This window comes from Trichomycterus rosablanca, chromosome 21 (assembly GCF_030014385.1).
Source record: "Trichomycterus rosablanca isolate fTriRos1 chromosome 21, fTriRos1.hap1, whole genome shotgun sequence".
Lineage (NCBI taxonomy): Eukaryota > Metazoa > Chordata > Actinopteri > Siluriformes > Trichomycteridae > Trichomycterus > Trichomycterus rosablanca.
This window is the reverse complement of record NC_086008.1, coordinates 9,589,766-9,604,329: the sequence shown is the minus strand read 5'-3', so window position 1 is coordinate 9,604,329 and position 14,564 is coordinate 9,589,766. Positions and strand designations below refer to the sequence as shown.

General features: G+C 38.2%; 1 protein-coding gene across 2 annotated transcripts; it reads right to left on the bottom strand.

Moving 5' to 3' along the window:
* Positions 1-1,697: 1,697 nt before the first annotated feature.
* Positions 1,698-9,023, bottom strand: cfap157 (cilia and flagella associated protein 157). Of its 2 annotated transcripts, none has more exons than XM_063017829.1 (9): positions 8,831-9,023; positions 6,864-7,135; positions 6,202-6,355; positions 5,776-6,043; positions 4,563-4,726; positions 4,318-4,468; positions 4,061-4,239; positions 2,024-2,143; positions 1,698-1,931 (listed from the first exon to the last, which is right to left on the bottom strand). In XM_063017829.1, the coding sequence occupies exons 1-9, from the start codon at positions 8,980-8,982 to the stop codon at positions 1,793-1,795; spliced, it is 1,599 nt and encodes a 532-aa protein (XP_062873899.1). In that variant the 5' UTR covers positions 8,983-9,023; the 3' UTR covers positions 1,698-1,792. The 2 variants fall into 2 exon arrangements, with proteins under 2 accessions (XP_062873899.1, XP_062873900.1); XM_063017830.1 differs by having other exon boundaries at positions 4,563-4,693; positions 8,831-9,022.
* Between the last annotated feature and the right edge of the window lie 5,541 nt (positions 9,024-14,564).

Genomic DNA, 14,564 nt, shown 5'->3' with positions numbered 1-14,564 from the left:
CACCGCAATTCTGACCAGAAAGAACAAGTATATCAGAAATGTGCAGCTACAGTAACATTTTGTGTTTCTAGTATATTCCACAAAAGGCTGATGAAATAAGAAATTCAAATGGACTGCTGAATATAGCCTTGCTCATGCATTTTTTATTCCTTTCTCAAGGAGCTGGACATCAAGAGATAATTGATTTTAGATCGAGACGAGTGATGGAGGGCATAACTGCATGTTGAACGGATAATAAAATCAGAATACTGCACAAGAAAGGTCAAAAAGGTTGTAGCCATGAATCGAACATTGGGGGCACCCTGTCATTGTAAAACATATTGGAACATTGACGGGTTCTACCATTATGCAAAGCTGTTGAGCATAATATATTTATGTACTTTTTTACGGAATTACATCAGTATATTATATTACATATCTGAATATTGTGTATTGTGATTATAGTCTTGCATTTCCTAAATAAATCTTTATTTTTAGATCTCTGGCGGGGTAAACATTACCGTAATTATTGCTTAGCAAACAGATAATAGTGGGGATTTACTTAACGAGAAGTGCACCACAGTATATCCACAGATTAAAATGTAATCCCTGTAATATTTATGAGGCAAAGTGTTTCATAATGTTCCTGTGGTTTTGGAGTTCAAAAAATACAAAAACAAAAAAACTTGGCATACAAGATGGACAAATGGTGGCAAGCTATTCTTTTTTGGTTACATAGTATTTTACCCTTTATCAATTATAGCTTCAGAATTAACTAAACAGAAATGCCCGGTGCTGACAGGGCCAAGGTCAAGTATATAAACAATATGTACTGTGCCACACTGCCATCTAGTGAATACACAAACCATTTAAAAGACTCCAAAAAAGTAGTAAATTTAGATTTAAAGGTGCAAAAGCTTACTGTGGTGTGGTCCTCAAGAAACAGTAATTCCACGTGAATACACTCCGATGAGGCATAACATTATGACCACCTTTCTAATATTGTGTTGGTCCCCCTTTTGCTGCCCCATACACAACAAACTGTGATGCACTGTGTATTCTGACACCTTTCTATCAGAACCAGCATTCACTTTTTGAGCTACACTAGCTCGACTGTTGGATCGGACCACACGGGCCAGCCTTCGCTCCCCAAGTGCATCAATGAGCCTTGGCCGCCCATGACCCTGTCGTCGGTTTACCACTGTTCCTTTCTTGGACCACTTTTGATAGATACTGACTACTGCAGACCAGGAACACCCCACAAGAGCTGCAGTTTTCACAAGAGCTGTCAGTGGTTATAATGTTATGCCTCGTCAGTGTATTAGGGCAATGGAAGCTCAGTGGTTAAGGTACTAGTCTAGTGATCAAAAGGTCGCTGGTTCAAGTTGCCACTGTTGGGCCCCTGAGCGAGGCCCTTAACCCTCAGTTGCTCAAATTGTATTCGGTCACAACTGTATGTCGCTGTCCACACTATTTAATAAATTCAGCATTGTTTAATTATACAATATTTTAATAAATTCACTTAACATCTTTTTACTGTTGCTGTTTATGTAACAAATCAGTACTTTAAAGCTTAAAGCTATCTTCCTTACCCTAGCAAAAGACCACTGTTCCATGCACTAAAAATGCAATGGAACTAGCAACTTTGATGAAACAACTAAAAAATAAAAATAAACCTGTAATCAGTTCTTAGTAGACAGCAATAGCAATAGAATGTATTTTAAATATATAATGAATAAAACTGAGTTTATTTAATAATGTGCGTCTATATTTTTTCTGGCAAGTTCAACTAGCCTACACAGAGCTGTTAGTATTAAGTAGCTATAAACTCAGAAAGGCTTCCATTGGTTTGAAACCTTTGGCTTCCAATGACAGATTCAGGTTGCAGTGGGTGTGTTTCAGTGTTAGCTGGGGAATTGGAGGGCTTTGTCCTTTCTTGGTTTTGCTGTTTCCTGTGGAAATACATTAGCAAATACTATTGTTTCTATTATTCTATTATAAATAATCAATAATTATTATAAAATGTTCAATGCATAGCAGCCACCTTTGCAGACTGCATGGTCTTATGTTGGATGGAACAGAGCTGTGTGCAGGTGTTTTCCTTGGGACCAGCCCCAGGTCTCCAGTCTTGAAGTGAGATGTGGCCTTCATAAACAGGCCTGGCCTACAGAAGTATGAAAAAAAGCGAGATATAAGAAACTCTGATGGTAAGCATTATCATTGTACCATTAATACATAACATCTTAACACAAATAAAAGCTCATCTGTAACACAGCCCAGACAGGACACCAATCTATTTTGAGGCCTTGGCCATTCCCCCACTATCTCAGACACAGCCAATTATGTCTGTATGTAGATGCCTGACTGGCCAATAGCACCACTGGGGATTTAAAGTCTGGATCCCATCAATAGTGAGTTAGTGTAATGAAAAATTATTATTACATTATTTTTATAGCTATTTATAATTTATAATAATAGTTAGTTACAGTGGGGTCAAAAAGTATTTAGTCAGCCACTGATTGTGCAGGTTCTCCTACTTAGAAAGATGAGAGAGGTCTGTAACTTTTATCATAGGTACACTTCAACTATGAGAGACAAAATGAGAAAAAAAAATCCAGGAAATCACATTGTAGGATTTTTAAAGAATTTATTCATAAATTATGGTGGAAAATAAATATTTGGTCAATAACAAACAAGCAAGATTTCTGGCTCTTACAGACCTGTAACTTATTCTTTAAGAAGCTCTTCTGTCCTCCACTCGTTACCTGTATTAATGGCACCTGTTTGACCTGATTATCTGTATAAAAGACACCTGTCCACAGCCTCAAACAGTCAGACTCCAAACTCAACCATGGCCAAGACCAAAGAGCTGTCGAAGGACACCAGGAAGAAAATTGTAGACCTGCACCAGACTGGGAAGAGTAAATCTACAATAGGCAAGCTGGTTGGTGTGAATAAATCAACTGTGGGAGCAATTGTAAGAAAATGGAAGACATACAAGACCATTGATAATCTCCCTTGGGGTCAAGATCTCATCCCGTGGGGTCAAAATGATCATGAGAACGGTGAGTAAAAATCCCAGAACTACACAGAGGGACCTGATGAATGACCTGCAGAGAGCTGGGACCAAAGTAACAAAGGCTACCATCAGTAAACACACTACGCCGAGAGGGACTCAAATCCTGCAGTGCCAGGCGTGTCCCCCTGCTTAAGCCAGTACATGTCCAGGCCCGTCTGAAGTTTGCCAGAGAGCATATGGATGATCCAGAAGAGGATTGGGAGAATATCATGTGGTCAGATGAAACCAAAATGGAACTTTTTGGTAAAAACTCAACTTGTCGTGTTTGGAGGAAGAAGAAAAACCCAAGAACACCATACCTACTGTGAAGCATGGGGGTGGAAACATCATGCTTTGGGGCTGTTTTTCTGCAAAGGGGACAGGGCGACTGATCCGTGTTAAGGGAAGAATGAACGGGGCCATGTATCGTGAGATTTTAAGCCAAAACCTCCTTCCATCAGTGAGAGCATTGAAGATGGAACGTGGCTGGGTCTTCCAGCATGACAATGATCCCAAACACACCGCTCGGGCAACGAAGGAGTGGCTCCGTAAAAAGCATTTCAAGGTCTCCAGACCTCAACCCCATAGAAAATTTGTGGAGTCCGTGTTGCCCAGCGACAGCCCCAAAACATCACTGCTCTAGAGGAGATCTGCATGGAGGAATGGGCCAAAATACCAGTTACAGTGTGTGCAAACCTGGTGAAGACTTACAGGAAACGTTTGACCTCTGTCATTGCCAACAAAGGTTATGTTACAAAGTATTGAGTTGAACTTTTGTTATTGACCAAATACTTATTTTCCACCATAATTTACAAATAAATTCTTTAAAAATCTGCAAAAAATGTGATGTCCTGGATTTTTTTTTCTCATTTTGTCTCTCATAGTTGAAGTGTACCTATTTTGAAAATTACAGACCTCTCTCATCTTTCTAAGTAGGAGAACCTGCACAATCAGTGGCTGACTAAATACTTTTTGGCCCCACTGTATCTAATGCACTGAATGTGCTATATTTGTAACAATTACCTATCCAAGCCTGGTGTTTGCATAAAATCATGAGTTTGTTCTCTTGTGGACATGAAGTCAGTGGACACAAGTCCTTTGTCAATGGCAGCAGCACTGTCAAGCAAGGTCAAAAGCTTCTGCATCATCTGATTCCGCTGGACAAGAGTCTGTACTTCTGTGTCTTCTTCCTCAGGTTCACCCTGTAATAACAAAACTGAGCTTAAAAACAGTTTCAACTTTGTTTTGTTTCATTGCCGACCGATCATTTGCTGTGTTACCATCAAGGCTTCTCTTAAAGCCACTGCAGCTTCGTGGACCACCATCTCAAGCCGTTCTCGTTCTATCTTCTCCTGTAGAAGCTCCTCTTTTAGTCTTTCAGCCTGAGCTTGTTTTTGATTAAGATCTTCCTTGACTGATTCATGTTTTAATCTAAGTACAGAATGTCAGTGTAATCATTAAATGCAATTATTACAACTGATTTAAACAACACAATTTTTTTAAATGAGGGATAAGATGATTCAACCTAAGGTCATCGTGTTCCTTCTGTAATGTAGTGTGATTATTCAACAGCTGTTGGGATTCTTCTTTAAATTTGACATAGTTCTGAAGCTCGGTGTGCATTTGCTTGCACTTCTCTGTCAGTTGTTGCACCACCTTCCAGGAAAGAAAAGGAACACATCTACACATCTATTTACAACAGGGAAAAATGAGTTTAACAGTGGAAAAGTGAACAAGAACATAAATCAATTTTAAAAACTGATCATTAACTGTAGATTTTTAAGGGCATAGTAATTTAAATGTTATTTAACTGCTTTAACTATAATGGTTAAAGTTTAGCTATGAAGAAATGGGGGTTTCTCCAATCAGCCACATTTTAATCCCAAACCCATCAATACAAATAATGTATTTTATAAATGCATATTAATTATTATGTTAGTGTGTGTGGAAGGCATGAAGCCAATTTAACTCTATAGAAAGAGACGTTCCACTGGTTCCAACATAATTTTTGGCATTGTCACTATGTGTCATAATGCAAAAAACAGTTGAATGCATACTGTCAAATTTTTATCCTGTTTTATAGCACCTTTAAGATATGACAGATGTGTTAATATACTGACAATACTTTTAATACATTTTCATTAACAAAGAACAGAAAACCTATTTATGCAAACATATAGAAGGGAAGTATAAGTGCGGTATTCTAGAGCAGAATAATAGACACCATCCTTAAAAACGTAGTCATGTGTAAATGCCTATATTTTAGGTGGAAAACGTTACAAGCAACAATGGCTCAGCTACTAAACAGTAGGCCACACAATCATCGTCTGAATTGTGCTATAGAAACACTAAGTGTGTTTTAATCAGTTTCTGTTGCAAGCTAGTTGCATTTTTACTGGACTGTACTTTCCAAAAGTGGTAAGGATAAAATACACCTGTTTTTTTTCATGTATGTACTGTATTCAACTAAGCAGACAAGGACAATTATAATGCTTCTTAGGCATTTGTTACCAGATATGGTAAAGCCATTTAAAGTGCATGTCCTTAATGACATTTTAGCTAAATGTATTTGAACTTATTTGGGGAAATTGTCTTTACATTTTCCATTAATTTTGCAGTATAGGCAAACGTTTCGGGTATTTTGCACATGTGCTACAGACTGAACAGACAGACATTAAGTTGAAAACTATACAGTATTTCCTTTTCTTGGCTAGAAAATAGAGCATTTTTTAGCAAACCTTTTGATTTCCAAGATTCTTTCGTGTCATCTCATTTAGCATAGGCTCCATGATCTCCATTTCCCTTTTGAGTTGCTGTTCTCTGGTCTTTAAAGAACTGTTCTCCTCTAGCAACACTTTGGTCTTATCTGAGAACTGCCTGAGCTGTGCAGTCACTGCCACATTCTCCTGGATGGCCCTCATCATTGTCTCAGGCATCTTTTTATCCGAGAGTTTGCGAAATTCAGCAGCCACAGCAGTTACATGCTGCTGCATCTCTTTCTTTAGTCTGTAATAACAAAATACATTTTTGAGACTCAAAACTCTGCTGTGATCCTCTGAGAGAACTTGCTTGTGAGTCTACTGATGATAAATATTGTGCAGGTGTGTTGCAAATATTAAACTAGTCACATTTTGTGTTTTTGTAAGAAATATAGACTAACTAACCTGTCATTGTCCAGTACAGCTTTTTTCTCCAAGTTGTAGATAACTATCTGGTGCTCCTGCTCCTGTTGCTCCAGTTGTTCTTTCAGAGATGCCAGCAGTGCCATGAGCTCATCCTTCTGCATTCGGAAATCCTCTAGAGATGCAAGTTTTCCAGCTGACAAGAACAGATAAGACCTAAATCTGATATTCTGGGCCTTTAAAATGTCCCATGACAATTTGGGTACAGAGCCATTGCATGCAAATGTCAATCTTACATGTAAAATACCCAGTGTGACCCTGACTAGGATGAAGTGGTTAGTTTGTTAAAATGAGTAATAAAGACATTTATATGTGAGAACTGTACAGACTGGTGCAAATCGTGTCTCTGATTTTCCCAATCATCAGATTTCAACTCAGCTAAACATCTATGGGAGAATTTGCAGTGATAAACAGCACTCACACCCACCAGCATAAAAAAACAACTAAAAGAATACCATTTGGAAAAGTGCCAAGATGCATTACTGCTATTCTCCTGGCTTATGGTGGTCCAATACCTTACTAACACAGATCACATATATTTTTGTTACTAGCGGTGTCACTGTGCCTCCCATCCTGCGTATTATAAAATTACATTATAACTATATTCTGCTATATCAGCTTCATCTAAATCAGGTGGTTCTTACCAAGGGCCATGTTTTCAGACGTTAGCTTGTCCTTGGTCTTCTGAAACTCATGACGAAGCATACTCAGCTGCAATTCATACTCCTTCTTTTCCTCATCTTTGGCATTTTGTAGTTCCTGGAGCTTCTCTGAAAGATCTGTGAGTTCATCCTCTTTTTGGGCCAAAGAGCGCTTCAGGTAGCGCACTATGTCATTTTTTTCTCTCTCCACATTTTTGAAGGTTGCAGAAAAATCCTTCTCCCGAATCTCTAGCTCATCACATTTATGCTGATACCTGGATTAATCAGAGGGAAAGGTGTTTGAGCAGGCCAACAGTTTATGATAGGAAATGTTTCCTGCGTTACTGGAATTAGTCAGATGTTGCATGCAGGTGTGGTAGCAGGTTAATGATTAGGCAGTGCAATAGACTGTAATCTCAGATCTTGGTTTCACTTGCATTTCTTGTGACCACTGATTGAAAATGGACACATTAATAACACAACAACTGTCAAGTGAATATAACAGTTCATAAGGTTGATGTCTATAATGATGGTAATAATTTTGGCCAGTTTCTGAGTCTTCTGACTACTTGAGCTTGTAAGGTAAGCCTACATTCCTATACTACTACAGGGACTTAAAACTATTATAACCTTCTACAGCAGTGCTTCTTCATTATATTCTAAAAATATTCTTCATTTTATAATAGAAACATTTGTAGATGGATCAATATCTAGACATAATGTCATTAAATTTGTTAACTCCTAAAATTAAAAGTAACTTCATTAACACAAATGTCTGGTACAAAGAGTAACAGTGACCAAAATATTTTACATAAAATAAAATGTTTTTCATTTACACTTAATGTATTAGGCTACATATTATAAAAAAAAGAAAAGAACAACCATTTTATCTTATTAAATTATTTGGAATAAAATATTATTCAGCATTTTTAAAGTCGGGCGGCACGGTGGCTCGGTGGGTAGTACTGTCGCCTCACAGCAAGAAGTTTCTGGGTTCGATCCCCAGGTGGGGTGGTCCAGGTCCCTTCTGTGTGAAGTTTGCATGTTCTCGCTGTGTCTGCGTCGGTTTCCTCCCACAGTCCAAGAACATGCAGTCAGGTTAATTGGAGAAACTGAATTGCCCTATAAGTGAATGAGTGTGTGTATGTGTGTGTGTGTGTGTCTGCCCTGTGATGGACTGACGTCCCGTCCAGGGTGTTACTGTGTGCCTTGCGCCCATTGAAAAGCTGGGATAGGCTCCAGCAAATCCCCCGCAACCCTAATTGGATAAGCGTATAAGAAAATGAATGAATGAATGAATTTTTAAAGTTAATTTGAGTGGAAGACTGACTATTTTGCAATACCAATAACTGCAGGGAATTAAGCAATTGTGTTATTACTGCATTCTTTTTTACTAGCCACTTTAAACTGCTCATGGTTGTGGTGAGCCCGGCATCCTCATGAGCCATGTTGTTGTGTGGCACCAGCACATGTGCAAAACCACAATTCATAAAATGAGGGTCGGCATGGTGGCTCGGTGGGTAGCACTGCCTCACAGCAAGAAGGTCCTGCGGTCGGAGTCCTTTCTGTGTGGAGTTTGCATGTTCTCCCTGTGTCTGTGTGGGTTTCCTCCAGGAGCTCCGGTTTCCTCCCGCAGTCCAATGACATGCAAGTGAGGTGAATTGGAGCTACTAAATTATCCATGACTGTGTTTGACATTAACATTTACTACCTGTCCTGTCATGAATGTAACCAAAGAGTGTAAAACATAATCTTAAAACCCTAATAAATAATAATAATTCATAAGATTAATAACAGCCCATACTTGTTTGTTATTAAAGCTGATCTAATCTAAAAAAGACAACATTGATAAGGCAGATCTTTTATTTAAATCATTTACGTCAACACTTAAAACAAATATAATCTGCCACCCTCTCCAGGTTAATGCTTCAGCTACAGCTACAGCTACAACTCTCCTGATTCATTCTCACTTCTCTAGTCGCTCTTCCAGGTCCCGTATTTGAGCCCGGTAGAATTCTTTACCACCTTCAGATAAACCGTCCTCTGATTTCTCTCCATGTTCCGCGTTTTCCTTCTTGCTCGGTTTCTCTGCAGTTTTCTTTGCACTCTTTTTGGGCGGCATAGCAAACGCGACTGCTTAAAAAGTTCAGATCAACTCAGCAACCAAACAAATACTGAGGTTTCCATGGTGACTAACGACGTGACGTCACTACAACACACGCTGGTCATGTAGAGACGAATCTAATGTCGTATACTTCAGATTAAAAACAAAACTGGTGCTCGTGGAAAAATCTTTTGGATGACTCATATTGAGGATATAAATTGGAGAAGAGCCTGGTTGTTGCCTCAAAAGTTTTGCATGCCTAATAAAGATAAGGATGTTCACTTCAAAATTTTACATAAAATATACTGGGTCCAGTTAATTCAGTTGTTTCCAAATTTGCTAATATTGGGAGCTCTTGTACTTTTTGTGATGATGCTGAAGAGACCGTTATTCATTTATTCTTTCAATGTAAAATAACAAACAAATTTTGGTCTGATTTAAATGATTATTTGTTTAAACCAACTAAAACTATGCATTGTTGGAAGCTTAAAGATATAATATGTTATTATAGTAACGATTCCAATAGACAAATAGAATATATTGTTAATTTTTGTATTCTATATGCGAAATTTTTTATTCATAAAGTTAAATTTTTAGGCTCCAGACCTATGTTTTCTTTGTTTTTACTAGAATTTAATTCACTTCTGCAATCTATAAAACTTACCCAAAATAAAAAAAGTATTAGGTTTATAAATTATTTTGAACGTTATTATGGGGAGGGTGGTGATGAAGATTGAATGGCTTTCCGTGTATGTGTGTATGTATGTATGTATGTACAGTGGTGTTCAAAAAAATAGCAGTCCCACATCATTAACCTGATAAATCACTGTTTTAGTAGAAGTGATATTTCTACATAGCAAATAATTTACTTAAAAGTGTAGTAGAGTAATGAAAACAAAACAAACCCAACTATTAGGACATGCATGCTGCTCATTCTGAGTAATCGAAGCATTGATTGAAAGGGGGTTGTTCAAAATAATAGCAGTGAGGAGTTCAATTGGTGAAGTCACTCATTCTGAAGAAGAACGGGTGTCAGTTTTTGCCCTTATTTAATGTAGGAGGGGGGCAAATGTTGCACAGGTTGGTCATAGCACATTTCCTTCTGAAATACTGGGTAAAATGGGTTGTTCCAGACATTGTTCTGATGAACAGCGTACTTTGATTAAAAAGTTGATTGTAGAGGGAAAAACATACAGAGAAGTGCAGCTAATTATTGGCTGCTCAGCTAAAATGATCTCAAATGCCTTGAAGTGACAACCAAAACCTGAAAGATGCAGAAGGAAGCGTGGAACTACTGTTCGAATGGATCGAAGAATAGCCAGAATGGCAAATACTCAGCCAGTGATCACCTCCAGAAAGATCAAGGAACATCTGAAGTTACCAGTGAGTACAGAAGATGATTAAATGAAGCCAATTTATCAGTAAGAACTCCTTGCAAAGTCCCGTTGTTAAGAAAAAGACGTGTCCTGAATGGGTTAACATTTGCCAAGGAACACATTGACTGGTCCAAAGAGAAATGGCTCAACATTTTGTGGACTGGTGAAAGCAAATTGTTCTTTTTGGGTCTAGTGGCCGTAGACAGTATGTCAGACGACCCCCGAGCACTGAATTCGAGCCAAAGTTCACTGTGAAGACAGTAAAGCACGGTGGTACAAAATGATGATATGGGGATGTTTCTCATACCATGGTGTTACGCCTATTTATCACATACGAGGGATCATGGATCAGTTTAAATATATCAGAATACTTGAGGAGGTCATGTTGCCCTATGCCGAAGAAGAAATGTCCTTAAAATGGGTGTTTCAACATGACAATGTCCCAAAACATCTTGGTTACAGACAAACAAGATTGAGGTAATAGAGGTGGCCAGCCCAATCCCCTGACTTCAATCCCAGAGAGAACTGGTGGGCTGACATCTGAAATGTGTTTTTTTTTTTAGGCAAGACCCAAAAATGCAGAAGAACTGTGGAATGTAGTCTAATCATCCTGGACTGGAATACCTGTTCAGAGGTGCCAGAAGTTGGTCGACTCCATTCAACACAGATCTCAGAAACAATTGTTATGCCACTAAATATTAGTTCAGTAATTTAAACTAAAGTGAAACCTCAAACATTTTCAGTTTGTAGATACATTTTTTAAAGTTTTTTAAGAAGAATGCTGGCACTGCTATTTTTTTGAACAGCCTAATATTCATTTTTCTTAACTTTCTGTAAAGGATTAACACAAACTGGCAAAATGTTGTTAATGTTTTGATTTAGAATTGAAAGTGTAGTATTTTCAGTGCATTTGCAATTATGGAAATAAAAGTTATTATAATGATTTTGCGCTTTATTCACTTTTTAAAAATCACTGCTATTTTTTTGAACACCACTGTATGTGTATATGTGCGATACCCCCAATTTTTTCTTTTTTGATAAATTTGTTTAATATCAATGTGATGTATGTAACTCATTGTGCTCATATTATATCCTGATCAATATTGTATATACAATGTTTCTTCTTCATTTGTATTTTTTCTAAAGGCAATACAAAAAATTTTTTTAAAGAGACGAATCTAATTATGATTACAATTAACGCCTAGAATATATTGTTAATTTAATGCTATTTTTTTTATTTATGAGCAAAACAGATGAAAAACTGTACCTATATGCTTATTGAATTTAGCTCACTTTTTAACTTTTGAAACTCATACAAGATTTTTTGATTAGGCCTAGTAATTGTTACCATTTGGGGACTTTTTGACCCCATTGCCGATGCCATTTACATTTCCATCAACAACTTTATCTTGGTCAGGGACGCAGCAGGTCCGGTTTCAACATGATAGGCAGGAGTACCCTAGACAGAGCACCAATCCATTATGCTGTTTCTCTTAGGACAAGGGGGCAGCACGGTGGCTCAGTGGGTAGCACTGTCGCCTCACAGCAAGATGGTTCTGAGTTCGATCCCCAGGTGGGGCGGTCCGGGTCCTTTCTGTGTGGAGTTTGCATGTTTTCCCTGTGTCCGTGTGGGTTTCCTACGGGTGTTCCGGTGTCCTCCCACTTTCCAAAGACATGCAAGTGAGGTGTATTGGAGATACTAAATTGTCCAAGACTGTGTTTGATATAACCTTGTGAACTGATGAACCTTGTGTAATGAGTAACTACCGTTCCTGTAATGAATGTGACCAAAGTGTAAAACATGATGTTAAAATCCTAATAAACAAACAAACTTTTAAAACTCATACAATATTATTTGATTAGGCCTACTTGTTGTTACCATTTGGGGACTTTCTGATCCCACTGCAGATGCCATTTTCATTTCCATCAACCACTTTATCCTGGTCAGGGATGCAGTAGGTCCGGTTTCAACAGGAAACACTGGATGCAAGTTATATGTCATATGTCATGTCATTTATAGTATTGTAATATTCCATGATTTATTTAAAAGGGGGGCAGTTTTTTATTGACAAAAGTTTTGATAGAAAACTGCAAAAGCACATACGGCCAAAAGTACATAAAGGGCCTCCCATTTTAAAGCATTGGGAATCAATACTTTTAGATTTCCCACTACTATATTTTCAAATGTGTTAATATGCTTATTCAATCAAAAGAGCATTTGTGAGGTCGGGCACTGATGTTGGACTAGTAGGCCTCTAATTAATCCCATAGGTGTTCATACATTCCATTACGTTACAAGGCAAGGTTGAGAGAAAGTAATGTACTGTATTAACAATGTCCAGGAATGCCACCAACCTTTCTAGATTCAAACATACTTAAAACTAACTGATGCACAGTGACATTGTGTATTGTGGTTTGATGGATCATTTTTTCACTTGTTTTTGTTTTCCTACTTTTAAGTTTTTGTTCCTTTCTTTCAAATTACAAATGATGTAAAGTTCCTTTAAAGGTTTTTCCTCTAGAAGTAGGTATAGCATAATTCAAAGAACATAACAGTTGACCACTTAAATAAAAATGTAATTATGTTGATAAATGTCTTATAGTTCAGCCTGACTCAGTTCAGCTGGTACTATAGTAATCTGTTCTGGTCTGTGACAAAGCCACTCTGTTATGATGGTTAATGGACACAAGGCAGAACGAGAGAGTTTATGAATGCTATACTGAAGTCCATAGGCCACCCTCTATTCTTGCCATTTAAACTGGCTGGACAAAACTATAGCTATAAGCTAAAGTGCTTTTCTCATGTGAAAAATATGCAAGAAATGTTTCACTTCCTTGATGATAAGGTTACAGCTTCATTGTGCCAGGAGCAGATACTTAATACCCGAACAGTAAACTTATTAAAATGCCTCTGTTAGCTATTTGGCAATTACTGCTTGTTGTACACATACAGTAGTTTCCATAAGATAAGAACTTCAGGCATTCAAGACATTTTACATTTTTAAATAGGACTTCATCTGTTCTGAATGACAGGCCTGTACAATAGTAAGGGATTCTCTCTTTCAGATCCAGTTTATGAATAATATCTTTGATCAACTTAAGAAAAACAGTGTTATATACATACAATCATCTGATTGCCATCTGTACAGCTGTGCTTATATGCTGACTTATTAAACGTAAATAAACAATTAATTGTGTACACAAATATTTTTAAAGCAAGTACATGGATGCCTGACCATGAGCTTGAAAAGCATCCTATTCTAAAATATTGCGAATCAATATTTTCAAATTGCACACTACTTGATTTTTAAAAGTGTCCATTGGAATTAGTGCTCATTCAGTCAGAGCATTTGTGAGGTTACGCACTGATGTTGGACTAGTAGGCCTCTAATGAATCCCATAGGTGTTCACAGGTTTGAAGTTATGCCTTTAAGCAGGTCACTGTAGTTCCTCCACACCAAACCAAATCTTTTTGGATTTTAATTTGAGTACAGTAATGGAGTCATGTTGAAACTGGAAACAGTGATCCCCAAGGTGGAAGCACAGCATTTATTTTCTGTTATTTATGTAACAGGGGCAGCACGGTGGCTCGGTGGGTAGCACTGGCGCCTCACAGCAAGAAGGTCCTGGGTTCGATCCCCAGGTGGGGTGGTCCGGGTTCTTTCTATGTAGTTTCTAAGGAGTTTGCATGTTCTCCCCGTGTCTGCGTGGGTTTCCTCTGGGAGCTCCAGTTCCTCCTCCCACAGTCCAAAAACATGCAGTCAGGTTAATTGGAGAAACTGAATTGCCTTATATGTGAATGGATGTGTGTATTTTTGTGTGTGTGTATGTGTGTGTGCCCTGCGATGGACTGGCGCCCCTTACAGGGTGTTACTGTGTGCCTTGTGCCCATTGGATAAGTGGTTAAGAAAATGAGACAGTGAGTGAGTGAGTGAGTGAGTGAGTGATGGAGTCATGTTGAAACTGGAAAAAGTAATCCCCAAGTCAGAAGCATAGCATTTATTTTCTGTTATTTATGTAATAGGGGCAGCACGGTGGCTCAGTGGGTAGCACTGTCGCCTCAAAGCAAGAATGTCCTGGGTTCGTCCTCAGGTGGGGCAGTCTGGGTTCTTTCTGTGTGGAGTGTGCATGTTTTCCCTGTGTCTGTGTGGGTTTCCTCCGGGAGCTCCGGTTTCCTCCCACAGTCCAAAGACATACAAGTGAGGTGAATTGGAGATACATAAT